General features: G+C 32.3%; 1 protein-coding gene across 1 annotated transcript; it reads left to right on the top strand.

The window, feature by feature from the left end:
• The first annotated feature begins 4227 nt into the window (after positions 1–4227).
• On the top strand, positions 4228–11876 carry LOC134694296 (uncharacterized). The gene is made up of 3 exons (XM_063555303.1): positions 4228–4769; positions 9779–9886; positions 11753–11876. The coding sequence occupies exons 1-3, from the start codon at positions 4228–4230 to the stop codon at positions 11874–11876; spliced, it is 774 nt and encodes a 257-aa protein (XP_063411373.1).
• Positions 11877–16175: the final 4299 nt, after the last annotated feature.

Below are 16175 nucleotides of genomic sequence, written 5' to 3'. Positions count from 1 at the left end.
ATTTTTTTTTCAATATTTAACACTATAATGTATGGGGAAACTCTTTGATTCAGAATATTTCTTTTATCATCTGTATGATCAATTTTTTTTTTATCAAATTGGGGATCGGAATATTTCCATTCCCACCCCACCCCCCCTGTTGAAGTCAAATGGTTGTTCCCTTACCGCTAGAAAAATTGTCCAAAAATTTTGAATTCAGTTCTACGTAATGAACATTTAAATGACACATAGTTTACAAGTGAGAACAAATCTTATGTACAGGTAGCTAAACAAGGTGTATAGATGTGAACAAATGTAATGTGAAACCAGTGCACACTACACTAAACTAATTGTAAACATGTTTACTCTACACGGCGTTTGGTGTTAACACGGCCTAAGTTTCTATGATTATTTTGTTTTCTGGTACACTTTTTGCAACTGCAACATCCCGAAATATTTCCGCTTCTGTCTTTTACCATTTCCCTGTAAAAATGAAATCACAATTCTTTAATGAATATTTGGTGATATGCCACATGTGAAGCAGGAAATGCTTATTCGTCCGGAGCACCTGAGATCACCTCAGTTTCTAATGGGTTTTTTAATTGCTCAGTTTTTTATGTATTTATGTTGTGTTTTGTGTACTATTGTTTGTCTTTTTTTTTCTTTTTAGCCATGGCTTTGTGAGCATATTTTCGATTTATCAGTTTGGATGTTCTTTTGGTATATTTTGCATCTTTCAGTGAACAATGTAAATACTTCATACTGAAAATACCGATACATTTGGCTTCTGTCTTTAGTTAATGCCATCGTCTATAGGTATTACTCAATTTATTTCACTTGACTGGGCGGAGTTTAACCGGTTCGCTCATAATATACCAGTCCATCTATAGTTAGGGATTTTAGGATAAACTCAAAAATGAAGTGTCCAGTCATTGTTTTGAAAAATCCTTTGATGACACTGAGAGGTGATTAGAAATCAGTAATAATTATAACGGCAATCATCCTTATCACACACATCTTCAAATAGACTGTCCTTATGCAAATTAAAACGTAAGCTCCGCCCGATCAGTTGAAATAACATTGGTAATATATTCAACATTTGATGTTTTTTACACGTCAGTGAGACATAAAACAACCTAAAATGAAATCATAATTGTTTAGGTACTTGGATGAATAGACGGCTTTTTGACTTCATGTGACAATTACTTCATGCGCTTTCACGATATTAATTAAAATGAATTGATTTGTGAGTGAGAATTGTCTGAAGTATACCATAAATGTTACCTTTAGTAAATTTCCGGTTTTACCAGAAAATAGAATATATTCAGCATACCGGTCGTGCCATAATTCTGCTGCTCGATCTGCTACTCTTTAGTCGTAACTTCCTAATGCTATAATGATGTCACTCTGTTGAATAGATAAACATTGCAGAAAATTTGCAGAAATTATATATAAATGAATCATAAAAAATAAAATTGAGAATGGAAATGGGGAATGTGTCAAAGAGACAACAACCCGACCAAATAAAAAAAAAACAACAGCAGAAGGTCACCAACAGGTCTTCAATGTAGCGAGAAATTCCTGCACCCGGAGGCGTCCTTCAGCTGGCCCCTAAACAAATATATACTAGTTCAGTGATAATGAACGCCATACTAATAATACTAATGCAGATATATCAATAAATACGCGATTAACCATAGGTTTGCGCTCGCCACTGTCCTTGATAATGTTCTCATATTTGTTTTCGAAATTATCTCAATCATGAAATCATGGATTTTACTATACTTTTTGGATCTTTGGGATTATAGCTCTTTATCTTTTAGATAAGCTTTGTATTTCATATATTTTGGCCACGATGCATCACTGAAGAGACATGTTTTGTCGAAATGCGCATCTGGTGCAAGAAACATGGTACTGTTAATTTTATAACTTAACTAAGTGTCTCTTAATACTTATATTTTATATGTTCGTGCAGTTACAGTTTCATAATAAGATATGTCAAAAGAAATTCAGTTCCAAAATTATGCTAATAAATATGTTGGTTATTTTCTATTTAGAAGTGGCAATATTGATGTCTAGATTAACTGACTTTTACACATCGATTCTAAGGTAATTCCATATTTTTAAAGTAGCATCAATATGTGAAGAAGATATGACAGGGCAGTGGTCTTTAGTTTCGACACAAAACTATTCGGCCAAATTAACCCATAAATCACTGTCCATTGTCCAATATCTAACATTGTTCACTGTGCCTTGATTGTTTTTCTCGAATCTCAATACATCTGTACATGCTAGTATGCACTGTACATAATGTACATGCTGTACTAAGAAATTTACAAACTTTTAACGAAATATACCGATGGTAAACATGATAAATTAAACATGTTATACTAGTATATGATAATAATGTTATCGGTGTGGGCGTTTGTTTATAACGTTTAAGCCTGTGTATTTACTTAGTATATATATATTTATCGTATGAATTTTGAAATTGAAGCTTTTGATAAGGGTAATGAAAAACGGAAATAATCAACGGACTATTCGGTTACAATCAATCGTATGTTCAGAAAAAAATAAAATAAAAAGCGTACAAAACTTAATAAAATTAAACATAGACGCAAAAAGGTAAAAATACAAAATACACTTACATTTTCTTAAGAGTAACGAAAAGTTTCCAGTATGTTGCGTCACGTTTGGATTGTATCTCTATAAAATGCCTGTTTATATGCACTTGGAATGATTGGTCGATATTTGGTTAGAATATGATAAGACATAAGTCCAATGGGATAAATAAACTCATCATAGATACAAGGACTGAAAAAGTGTTTGTATTTCGGAGAGGCATTGAAGAAATTGTTTGTAAAATGGATGAGCCCAAATATCATGCCTTATAACCTGATATCTACGAACCCTTTCGAGAGTTTTTGCAAAATGGGTAAATCCCATGTGCTGTATGCATTATCATCGAGAACATTGCATTATTACATGTAACTTGAAACAATAATATTTAAAACAACGATAGAAATATTCTGGGTTTTTTTTTACAAAAAAGACGAGAGAAACGCATTCAGAATATAAAGGCGATTCTTTACACCAACTGTTAGCTCATTTTTTGTCCTAAATGCTCTTCAACATTGTGCTTTTTTTTTGGCCTTCGATTTTTTTTCATCAGAGCGTAATTGGTTAGTATTGTGTGGACGAAACGCGAGTCTGGCAAATTAAATGTTAAACCTTGCACCTTTTAATATCTATTATTCGTGAGTTTATCTTTCCTATAGCAAAGTTGTAAAGAAATGCTTTGAATAAGAAATAAAGTTTGGAAATTAAAATACTTAAGGATTTTTGTAGCACGAAGCACTTTCTTTATTTCTTTGATATTGCATATGGTCATTACAAGAACAGCCAACAATCGACCAAGGTTCGGCTTTGCCTTCGACACTGGAAAGATCCAAGTTCTTTTTTAACTATTCAATTTTCAAATTGATTTAGCGGCTTTGATTAACAGCATAACTTAATTATATACTTCAAATAAACATGCAAATACAATAAACAAAGACGCCGCAGTTTAACAAAAATGTAATTACTTTACCGATAAATTCCAGAGTACACAAATCAAAATATCTCCAAAATACTCTGACAAACAGGAAAAATACAAATACACACATACCGAGTCATACGACTAAAGGGAAATATTACTGCAATGAATCAATTAAAGAAATACATAAAAAGTAAATAAAATAACTCATTCAGGGTCATCTGTAATTAAGTAACAACAAAAGTAACACAAAAGTAAAACATTGTTTTGTCTTTGAGTAAATTGTTAAGTTAATGTTTATTTTATGCGTTTATGGACATTTATATCGTGTTTTATCTGATGTTGTTGAAAGATAAACACACAATCTATTTAAATAACAGATAAAATGATATTTAACATTCCGCGATAATATTTCATTTGCCTTGATAAACATTAAGTTGTAATATTGTGTCAAAATGGCCCAAACTCTATCAAAAAGATGTGAGTTTTGCAATAAAGCAGCAACTTTATATTGTTTTGAAGACAAACAAGTTTTGTGTTCTCAATGCCGAAAGGAAATTCATGATAGAGTGGCTGTCTGTCGGGATCACAATGTTGTAGATATTCATAAGGCGGGATATTGTATTTACAAAAGGGTTCCTGTTTGTGATTCTCACAAAAAAGAGTTTCTTTATTATTGTAGTAAATGTGACTGCTTGACATGCAAAACATGCATGACAAGCTCTCATAATGGACATATCTCAAAGAAAATTAAGTCGATTACCGATATCCGTAGACAGGAGGTTGACGAGAAAATAAACAAGATGAAAACGAAAGTTGAAGAACAAAAAAAGACATTAGAAACTATTGATGGCGAACAGTCGTTACTCATTCAATCTGGTTGTGATTCTTACATCAAGGATGTTGAGAAAACGTCGGAGGAGATACATCAGATCGTTAATCATTATAAACATATTGAAATGACTACTGCGTTTGACTTTCGTGATACCGAAACACAAAATTTAAAAGGAACTCGCGTTTTCTTTCAACGTCTTTATAATGCATCTTCTGACAGATTGTTGAAGTTTGAAAATCTCCTGCAAGAACCGGACGACAATTTATTTTTTCTGGAATGGAAAGGTCTTCAAACAGAATATCAAACTATGACTGAGGAAAGTGTTCAACCCTTGTCTAGCCAAAGACAAATGTCAAGTTTCAACCAGGACACATTTACAAGAGCTATTATTGACGGAATTGATAAACAGTTTCAAATGGGGTATGTCCAATTTTTTATGGAAATATTCTTTATAAAGCACAAAGGTGTCAGTATTCACCTCAGAAACTTACAAAACCTTTAAATAGACTGATTAAGAAGGGATATAATAACGATACTGTTGTCAAGTCATTAAAGATTGCATATTTTGGCGTTAATATTGAGTCACTGATAAGGTCTTTGCGTCGAAACTAAAGACATTTATTCTAAAAACAGTTGTTGGCAGGACACGGGTTATGTTCTTCTCATATATGCTATGATGGTATGATACTAAACCCCTAACGGGAAAGGATTGTGCCTGATGTTCATATGATGAAATCATAATCTTTCAGTCAGTTTAATTGAAGTCTGGAGCTGGCATGTCAGTTAACTGCTAGTAGTCTGTTGTTATTTATGTATTATTGTCATTTTGTTTATTTTCTTTGGTTACATCTTTTGACATCAGACTCGGGCTTCTCTTGAACTGAATTTTAATGTGCGTATTGTTGTGCGTTTATTTTGCTACATTGGTTGGAGGTATAGGTGGAGGGTTGAGATCTCACAAACATGTTTAACCCCGCCGCATTTTTGCGCCTGTCCCAAGTCAGGAGCCTCTGGCCTTTGTTAGTCTTGTATTATTTTTATATTAGTTTCTTGTGTACAATTTGGAAATTAGTATGGCGTTCATTATCACTGAACTAGTATATATTTGTTTAGGGGCCAGCTGAAGGACGCCTCCGGGTGCAGGAATTTCTCGCTACATTGAAGACCTGTTGGTGACCTTCTGCTGTTGTTTTTTATTTGGTCGGGTTGTTGTCTCTTTCACACATTCCCCATTTCCATTCTCAATTTTATGTTATCAATGAGTTATTTGTCATTTATAGCCGGATGAACTAAACCTTATACATGTTTTAGATTTAAAGGTCATTTTCTGTTGAGTAATAAAGTAACAAATATATACCTGTTTCTGAAAAAGTAATTATCGTTGATAAACAAAAGAGCGATATGGTCCGAGAACACAATTATTTCGTAGTGCATTTCTTTTAGAACATAAATGAAAATAAAAAAAATCCCACCTGCGCTTTCTCAAAGAAACTTTTACAGTGTGTTGTACTACTTTAGGGACAAATTATATCAAAATTATAGAAAACTTCATCGGCTCTAACTCAAAATATGGACAATTGTATGTTAAGGGCGCCTTGAAATCTTTTGACAGCTTCTTAAGTGCTAATTTTAAACCTTTTTCAGCTGGACCAAATCACTACTTTCCTTTAAAATTCTGGACCCAATTTGTTTTACAGTGTAATTTCATCCCCCTACTTGCAATTTGAGGCATTAAACATGGAGAAATAAATTTGGAAGGGGTATAAAAATTAATGGCAAGTAACCCACTGTCAACACTAGGGACTATATTTGTGAACAACGAAAACGGACCATATGATAAATGATTTAAAGTTAAAAATCTGACTTTAAAGTGAGGGTGTCAAATACTTGATTTCATCATTGATACAATGATTAAAAACCAAGAACCACAAAATACTAAACTCCAAGGTAAATTCAAAACGGAAAGTCCCTTATCAAATGACAAAAACCAAAGGTCAACCACATCAAAGGGACAAAACCGTCATCTTTCTAAAATATATCACGCCAAACGCACGTTAAGGTAGATTGATGGTATACCGCCATCTTGGATTGTACAATCACAGTACACAAACGGTCTAGTTATTTGCCTAAATCTGCAAATTTAGAGACAGATTTGCAATTCAATAGTTCGACTGATTTTTCTATTTGAAGAAAACCTGTTAATTATTATTATTATTCAAATATTTTAGAAAATATAATTTTATGGGTTTTTTAAAATCATTTTTTTTTCAAATGAGCCATTTAAGGGGAGATAACTCTTTTAGTACAAAATTTATACTGGACTAATAGGGAAATTTTTTTATTTTTACTTGTAGCAAGAAAACAAGTTCGGTGACACCATGTTTTCTTTTTATTTTCTTAAAACATATTATGAAACCTTTCTTCTCGCAATTTATTTCAAAATTCTATCTCATAGAATTTTTTTTATGCACACTAATGTGTTTTTTCATGAACAAACTAACTAAATTTTGGCAATTTTCAACGACTCACTGCTTGAAAAATAGCACGGTGACCCATACATTTTATTAAATTTTTGAAAAGAGCATAGTAAAATCTTCATTTTGGCAAATTATAAAAAAATTCTGTCTCAAAAAATATATACTGGTGATCTACCTTAAGTCTACCAATCAGTTACGTTCGAATAACAAAAGTTAAAAAGAAACAAAGAGTACGAAGAGTGATGGCATTTTGGACTAAAACTTACCAAAAACATTATTTAGTAAATTGAACTAATAATATACTATGAAATGAAATTAAAAAATACATATATTATCAACTACGACACACAATATCAACCTGTAAATGCGAATATGACGCAGTGAGACTTTTTATTATTACTGTAATAAAATTGAGAATGGAAATGGGGAATGTGTGAAAGAGACAACAACCCGACAAAATAAAAAACAACAGCAGAAGGTCACCAACAGGTCTTCAATGTAGCGAGAAATTCCCGCACCCGGAGGCGTCCTTCAGCTGGCCCCTAAACAAATATATACTAGTTCAGTGATAATGAACGCCATACTAATTTCCAAATTGTACACAAGAAACTAATATATAAGTAATACAAGACTAACAAAGGCCAGAGGCTCCTGACTTGGGACAGGCGCAAAAATGCGGCGGGGTTAAACATGTTTGTGAGATCTCAACCCTCCCCCTATACCTCTAACCAATGTAGAAAAATAAACGCATAACAATACGCACATTAAAATTCAGTTCAAGAGAAGTCCGAGTCTGATGTCAGAAGATGTAACCAAAGAAAATAAACAAAATGACAATAATACATAAATAACAACAGACTACTAGCAGTTAACTGACATGCCAGCTCCAGACTTCAATTAAACTGACTGAAAGATTATGATTTCATCATATGAACATCAGTCACAATCCTTTCCCGTTAGGGGTTTAGTATCATACCATCATAACATATATGAGAAGAACATAATTAGAATAAATGTCTTTAGTTCCGACGCAAAGACCTTATCAGTGACTCAATATTAACGCCAAAATATGCAATCTTTAATGCTTGACAACAGTATTGTAATTATATCCCTTCTTAATCAGTCTATTTAAAGGTTTTGTAAGTTTCTGAGGTGAATACTGACACCTTTGTGCTTTAGTAAGAATATTTCCATAAAAATTTGATGTGAAATACCTGAACGTATAAAAAGTCTGCATGTTGAGCTATATTTACGAATGAGGTCTTTATACCGATGATAAAATTTAGTAAAAATTTTGACTAGTTTGTGATATCGAAAACCCTGGTGTAATAATTTTTCAGTAATACATTGATTCCTCTCAGGTATACTCTCCCCAAAAGTACACACGCCTAACGCGTAACTAATATATATATTTATAAAGGCAAAGAGAAGAAATTGTTTTCTTTGACCACGCTTGATTATGAATATCTCAGGAGTGCCGAATCTATTCTTCAACATGTTTGGCCTTCAAATTAACGGATGTAAATTTAAGACTTCATTTTTTTGTTTTCAGTAATATAAGATTATTGCATGAGGTTGATGTCATTTTGATATTTTAAATATCTATCTTCTACTTTGAAACTATGGTTTTGTTGGTAAAGAAATTTACACGTCGTTTTATCGTAAATGAGTACAGCTATGTTACCTTTCAAATAAACTCATCATAGATACCAGGACTAAATTTTGTATATACGCCAGACGTGCGTTTCGTCTACAAAAGACTTATCAGTGACGCTGGAATCCAAAAAAGTCACTGAGTCTGGCGAACAGTCTTAAATATATTTCCGATATAGTTTTTTTCTTGAGTAGTTGTAATTTTTTTTTCTATTGAAACCAAAAACATAGACAAAAAGTGTTTGCCCTATTCAGGAAAAATAAAAGATTTAGAAATTATACCAAACGGCAAGTAAACTTTCACAAAGAATAAATAGCTTAAAAACACCCGTCCGTTGTATTTCCTCATTCTCTTTAAAACAAAATAAAAGAGAGAAAGTATGTCTTAGCATAGACATGCTTACATACTCCATCGTTTATTGCACCTTTTTTTTTAGCAACCTTGGATAACACCGTATACAATAATTAATGTTAACACACTGTTGCAAATATATTTGAAAAAAAATCATTGTTCAACTGTAGAAAAATATTCCTATCGTTACATTGTTTTGGATCGACGGTTTATTTTTACACTTTGAGAAAGCCCAAGATTTAAATGCTACCTGTAAGTGTAATTGTAAACCTAATCGTAAGTTTATGAAAGTTTCTGCAAATGTCTAATAGAATACTAAATAAGATATAAAGGAATCATAAGAACTATTCATCCGGCCATTTACTATATATCAAAGGACAAAACATGCTAACATGAACAACAAATAAAAAAATAATGAAATTGTTGTCGAGGTTAATCACAACTGTTATAGAAAAATATCTTAATTTTCAATATTTGTACAAGTTAAAACCATTTTTAAGCATACTTTGGTACATGTTATGATATTTACGAGGTACTTTTATACATGTAATAACGAGTACGTTTGCATTGTTCAGTTTATAACATGCATAACAATTACAAAATTGCAACTTGTACACGACATATAAACTAAATATGGTACACAAAAAAATGTATGAGTGAAATATTTTGTTGATTTCTCATTAATGTTTATTCATAATTTGATAAATTGTCTTGCGTATTCTTTTTAAATATTTGATTTTTTTGTAGTTTTTGTCGAGTTTATTTTGTCATGTTCGTTCACATAAAAAAATAACTAGTTTTGTAATGTTTACCAGTAATTTAGAAAGTCTAACATTTGATTTAGTCAGTTTTATTAGATTCATTTGTCAATGGAGTTTTGTTATGTCTGCTTATTCGTTGTTTCCTCTTCCGTATATGTTTAACGTCATTTCATTTAATATGCTTAGATTATCTGGAGAATTACAACTTAAGGAGAGAAAAATAATTGAACTTTTGGACGAAAATAACAAGCTGAAAACAGAGATAAAAGAAAGAAACGTCAAAGAAGTCGCATTGTAAGTCATATATTGGACGGTTTATAACATGTCATTGTTTTCCTATATTTTTAAAGCAGTAGGTTCAGTAACACCACTTTTTGGCCCCCAAAATATAGTAATTTAATAAAATTGTTTAAATGTAAACATTAAACAATGTATTAGAAAGAACAACTTCTTTAACCTAAATATTGACTGATTTTGACAATTCACTGCACATGTATCTTACCCTTATCGGACCTACTTCTTTATATGTTTAAATTATATGCATACAATATTAAGACGGGGGATGAAATTACATGTTTCAACAATTTGGGTGGTGCAAACTTAGGAAAAGTAGTGAATTGGTTCAGTTAAAACAAGTTGACAAATATAGTACGACATGTTAAATGCTGCCAAACTGAATAATGTAGATTCCCTTATCATAGACTTATCCATATTTTGAGTTAGAGCTAAAAGACTTTTCTATATTTTTCAAATAATCTATACAAAATAACATAGAACTCGCTACCGAGAAGTCATTGACAATTTATCTGAATGATTGCTGGTATCAATTTGTCAAACTGAATAAAACTGAAGAATTTGCAACTTTACTTGATAAAAATTATGTCCTGTACAGAATTCCATGCTGGAATCAAAATCATATGTTCAAACACATGAACGAATGGACAACAATTTTCATATTTCTAAAATGTTTCCCGCTAAACGTGCGTTAAGTCATCAACACTCATCAGTGACGCTTTGATAACAAAAAATATGGCAAAAAAGTACGAAGTTAGACGGCATTGGGGATCAACAATCACCAAAAACATTATTTAGTAAATTGAAATAATAAAATACTATGTAATGCAATAAAAAGTTTGTATTGTCAACTATGACACACAATATTAACCTGTAAATGCACATATGACGCAGAAAGAATTTTTATTATTACTGTAATTTGATTCATCTCAGATAGGCTCTACCCAAAAGTACAAACGCCTCAAAACAACTACATACTACTAAATTTCCCCTTATATTTTTTTTAAATATCTATCACTACATTGTCTCTGCTAGTCGCAGTCTAAATTTCTTGTTAAACTACATTAATAATCGAAAAATATTAATCTTTCTCTTTTATTTTCTAAATAAGTACTCATTGATATTTCAAAACTAGTGAACTTTTGTATAGAAACAATCATTTTCATTTTGATAATACTTATATGGTTACCGACTTCGTTCTTGGTGTAACAATCAATCTGTTGCCTAGTAACTTGTGCCAAACGTAAAGAAATCGATGTTTACGGCCTTCAAAGTTTTGTGGTATTTTTTCTGCTATATGTATATAGATAAAGGAAGATGTGGTGTGAGTGCCAATGAGACAACTCTCCATCCAAATAACAATTTAAAAAGTAAACCATTATAGGTTAAAGTACGGCCTTCAACACGGAGCCTTGGCCCATTTACTGCAAAATTAAATTAGTTGGAATATTTTATTGTTTTTATTTTTGGCAAAAGCGCTGACGCAGTATCTTTTTATTGGATAGTTTATTATGAAAAATTTGTTTTAGTTCAATAGATCTATCTCATAATTTGAATAGTATAATTCAATGAAACAGATATCTGAAACAAAAATATACGTTTGAGTTTTTGAACACGCTGTTAAGACCTCACCTCTGAAAGACGGTGTCTTGTTTGTTATTATTTGACTCTAAACAACATATCAAACTACATAAATAACCATCATTCATATTACGTGGCACTTTACGTAACACATTGACGCAAACATTTTTCCTTTTTTTTTAACGTTTTTGTTTTTGCTATAATTTGCCATGTTAAGATAGACTAACGAATTTAAACAACTATCAACTCTGTAGATCTTACTCTATTTATATTGTTTATATACAGATTGAAAGACAAAGAGACAGCAGTCGCCACTCTAACAGAAGAGAAGGATATTCTAAACGGAAAACTGAAAGAAAAACAATACGAAATTGATCACCTGATTCAGTTGTTTCCTGTAATTAGTTAATACTTCAGTTTTATCATATATCTTTTGTATAGTCATTTTATAAAATTTACTGTTTGCAAAAGTATAAATTATTCTAAATAAAAGGAATGTTCTGGTACCTAACAACAAACTCTGGCTGTTTTTGGCGCAACTTTTTTTAACTTCGGGTCATCGATGCTGTTCAACTTTGTACTTGTTTCGGCTTTCAAACTTTTGTATATGGGCAACACTAGTAAGTCTTGTGTGGACAAAACGCACTTCTGGCGTATCAAAATTTTAAACTTGTTGCCTTTTATTAGCTATTATTTGTGTTTTTTTTTGTCAATTATGTTCTCCTATTTATTTATATTGTAGTCCTGTAATGTTGTTATGTCATTTTAATATAATATTTCACATGGCCAAAAAAGAGGGAGGTTTGGCATGCCATAAAACCAGGTTCAACCCACCATTTTTTCCTTTAAAAATGTCCTGTACCAAGTCAGGAATGTGGCAAATGTTATATTATAGTTCGTTTATGTGTGTGTTACATTTCAACGTTGTGTTTTCGTTGTGTCGTTTGTTTTCACTTATTTTTGCGTGTGAATTCACATTACTATTAGAAGTGTCACGGTACTTATCTATCCCAAAGTCATGTATTTGGTTTTGATGTTATATTTGTTATTCTCATGGGATTTTGTCTAATGCTTAGTCAGTGTCTGCGTGTGTTTCATTTTAATGTTGTGTCGTTGTTCTCCTCTTATATTTAATGCGTTTCTCTCAGGGCAAAAGTTTAGGCCACTGAAAAATATCCGAATTCGTTGATTACTATCTTCGACCACATGTAGAAAACTTGCCATCTTTTATAAAAGATTCTACAGATTATCTACTAAAAATGCAGGACTTAAACCCTCTACCTGCCAATACTACTATTGTCACAATGGATTTCACCTCCCTATATACGAATATTCCCCATGCGGATGGTATTGAAGCATGTAGAGAAATTTGGGAATCTCGATCTCTGAAAATTCAATCTACTGATTGCTTAGTAAAAATGCTTACTATGGTCTTGAAAAAGAACAACTTCACATTCAAAGGAGAACACTATTTGCAGACAAATGGCACTGCTATGGGAACAAAAATGGCCCAATCTTATTCCAATATAGTCATGGGTAAAGTTGAAAGCAACTGCTTGAGTGCTCTATCGAAAAACCGCATTCCTGGTATCGATTCATTGGTGACGTTGACATTAAATGGGACAAGGGAGACCAAGAATTACAAACTTTTATTACAAATGCTAACAATCAACACCCTTCCATCAAATTCACCCACGAAGCATGAAGTTTTCAAAAAGGCCGAATCCATCCCCAGAAGCAATCTGCTGACTTACAAAGAAAAAAAGAAAAGTAAAAGAATCCCATGTATGCTCACTTACCATCCATGCCTGAGAAATAGTTTCAAGACAAGGCCATTCGTGATCATTGGACAGCAATCGAGAAACATTCTAAGTTATCCAAAATCTGTCCTGAGCCTCCCATGATTGCCTTCAAATAACCAAACAGCCTGAGAAATATACTTGTCCGTGCTGACCTTTCCAAACCTAACCATACTGTAGGTAATTGCCAGCCTTGTGGGGATAAGCGCTGCAAATGTTGCAACCAATTGCAGCATTCATCAACATTTCACAGTATGACCACAGACAAGAGATACAAGATCTTCTGCAATGTCAACTGCAAAAACTCAAACGTGATTTACGTTCTTGAGTGTACTAGATGTGGTCTCCAATATGTTGGTGAATCTATGCAGCCATTTTACAAACGCCTTAATGGCCACAGGAGTAACCTCCCAAAAAAACCGTATATTCCTGTCAGCCAACACTTCGCGTTACCAGATCACAATCTGAAAGATTTTGATCATACGAAGATTCTTGTGATCGAACAGGATTGTACATGGCAAAATAGGCAAAGAGAGAGTCGGGAGAATGTCAATCATACAGTTAATTCTCCATTTAATTCAAAGAAAACATACAAGTTTTACATTGAGGGCAAACACATGAAGTTTCTCGTGACAATAGACTCATCATCTTATGACAATACATCTGCATGTCACATATTCAGGGCAAGGTAAATTGAAAATTATATTTTGAGGTCAGGTAATATACCGAGGAACACACTGCAACATGATGACACACCCAACGTGCATACATGTAGGTCAGGAGTCAAAAAGTCAAAGTCTTATCAAATGTTTCATGTAAAAAATACACACAACAGTCCTGTACGAAAGCTCATCATGTTACACGTAACAATGTAATGATGCACTACACATGCAAAATATAGAAAACGTAGGCTAGGGCAGAGACAGAAACACAAGACATATATATAACTAATCTCAATTGAATGGTACTTGTATTGCAGGTAACTATAATTGCCTTCAACAGAGAATATGAACTCCCGTAACAATGCAAAGTTTAACCCGTCTTTCACTAAAGTTTGAGCAGGATTCTTTGCAACGATTATCTTACCACATATAATTGAGAATCGAGTCGTGCAGTTAGGTCAATGAATTAAAACGGTAAAATTAGACATTAACACACTATTGTTTTTTTCCAATTCTTTATTACTTTGGGCAAATGATGCTTGTCAGTACAAATATAATATATATCCAAATACAATATATCATATATAAATATATAAAACATACATAACTGATAAATGAATAATAATAATCAATATTAATTATTGGTAACTTATAACATGTCTGTTCTACGTTTAAATGCATGGAAAAGACATTTAAAAGGTTACATATGTCTTTTACATTTTCTGTGCTCAACAATCGATAAGCTTAAATGACGATGGACGCTTATATAAATGTGGCTTAATATACTGTCTCCTAATTGCATTATAACAATCATACGTAAAATGAAATGAAACTGGTTTTCTATTGTATTTAAAGTACAGAGAGTCCATTTTCTTTTTGATCAATTAACACCGTGGTATCGTCCTGTTTCAACAAATAAGTTATGTGAAGACAATCTTATTCTCGTTAGATACACTCTAAAATTCAAAAACTAGAGTTAACCAGTAATTGTTAACCCAACCATATGATAGTACTATGGTAAAATTATGGAAACACATGATACAGTCAAAAATATTTGAGTACATCCAGAACAATACAAGACAGATTGTAAACAAAAGAAAGTAATGATACATATCGAATTTTTAATCTCAATGCAAAAATTTGGAACCGTAGTTTGCCTTCAATTTATTTATCTAAAATGTATACTTGGGTTAAACAATGGAAATTAACATTGTATATTTATATAAACGATCAATCTTGTAAATAGATGAATAAATAAATAAAAATGTATGTGAATAAATGCAATTCTAAATTTTATTTCGCTACCTCGTAATAAATACTAAAGATTAAGGCTTGAATGTATTGCAATATGCATGTAATTCATAAAAAAAAGTATATATGAATACATTGTTTTTGCAATATTTATTATTTAAGCGTCTATGAATTTATATAACGTGTTATATCTGATAAAATGCGTTTGTTGTCTAAAAATAAACACACCTATTATTTAAATAACCTGTTCAATTCTTATCGATTGAACAGATAAAATAAATTTTAACATTCCGCGATAATATTTTCATAAGCTTGGTAGAAATTAAGTTGTAATGTTGTGTCACCATGGCTCAATCTCCGACAAAAAGTTGTGCGCTTTGCGACAAACCAGCAACTTTATATTGTTATGAGGACAAACAGCTTTTGTGTTGTCAATGCCGAAAGGATATTCATGACAGAGTGGCAGTCTGTCGTGATCACAATGTTGTAGATATTCATAAGGCGGGAAATTGTATTTACAAACGTGTTCCTGTTTGTGATTCTCATGAGGAAGAGTTTATTTATTACTGCAGTGAATGTGATTGCTTGGCATGCAAGGAATGCATGACAAGTTCTCATAACGGACATATCACAAAGGAAATTAAATCGATAACTGATATCCATCGGCAGGAGGTGGACGAGATAATAAACAAGTTGAAAACGAAAGTTGAAGAACTAACAAAGACATTGGAAATTATTGATGGCGAACATTCGTTACTCATACAATCTGGTTGTGATTCTTACATTGAGGTTGTAGAGAAAACGTCGGCGGAGATATATCATATCATTGATCATTATAAGCAAATTGAAATGAAGACTGCGTCTGACATTCGTGATAGCGAGACACTCGACTTAACAGGAACTCGCGTTTTCTTTCAACGTCTTTATAATGAATCTTCTGATGGAATGTTAAAGTTTGAAAATCTCTTGCAAGAACCACACGACAATACGTTCTTT

This window comes from Mytilus trossulus, chromosome 13 (assembly GCF_036588685.1).
Source record: "Mytilus trossulus isolate FHL-02 chromosome 13, PNRI_Mtr1.1.1.hap1, whole genome shotgun sequence".
NCBI classification, from domain to species: domain Eukaryota; kingdom Metazoa; phylum Mollusca; class Bivalvia; order Mytilida; family Mytilidae; genus Mytilus; species Mytilus trossulus.
This window is presented reverse-complemented; position numbering and strand designations above follow the sequence as displayed.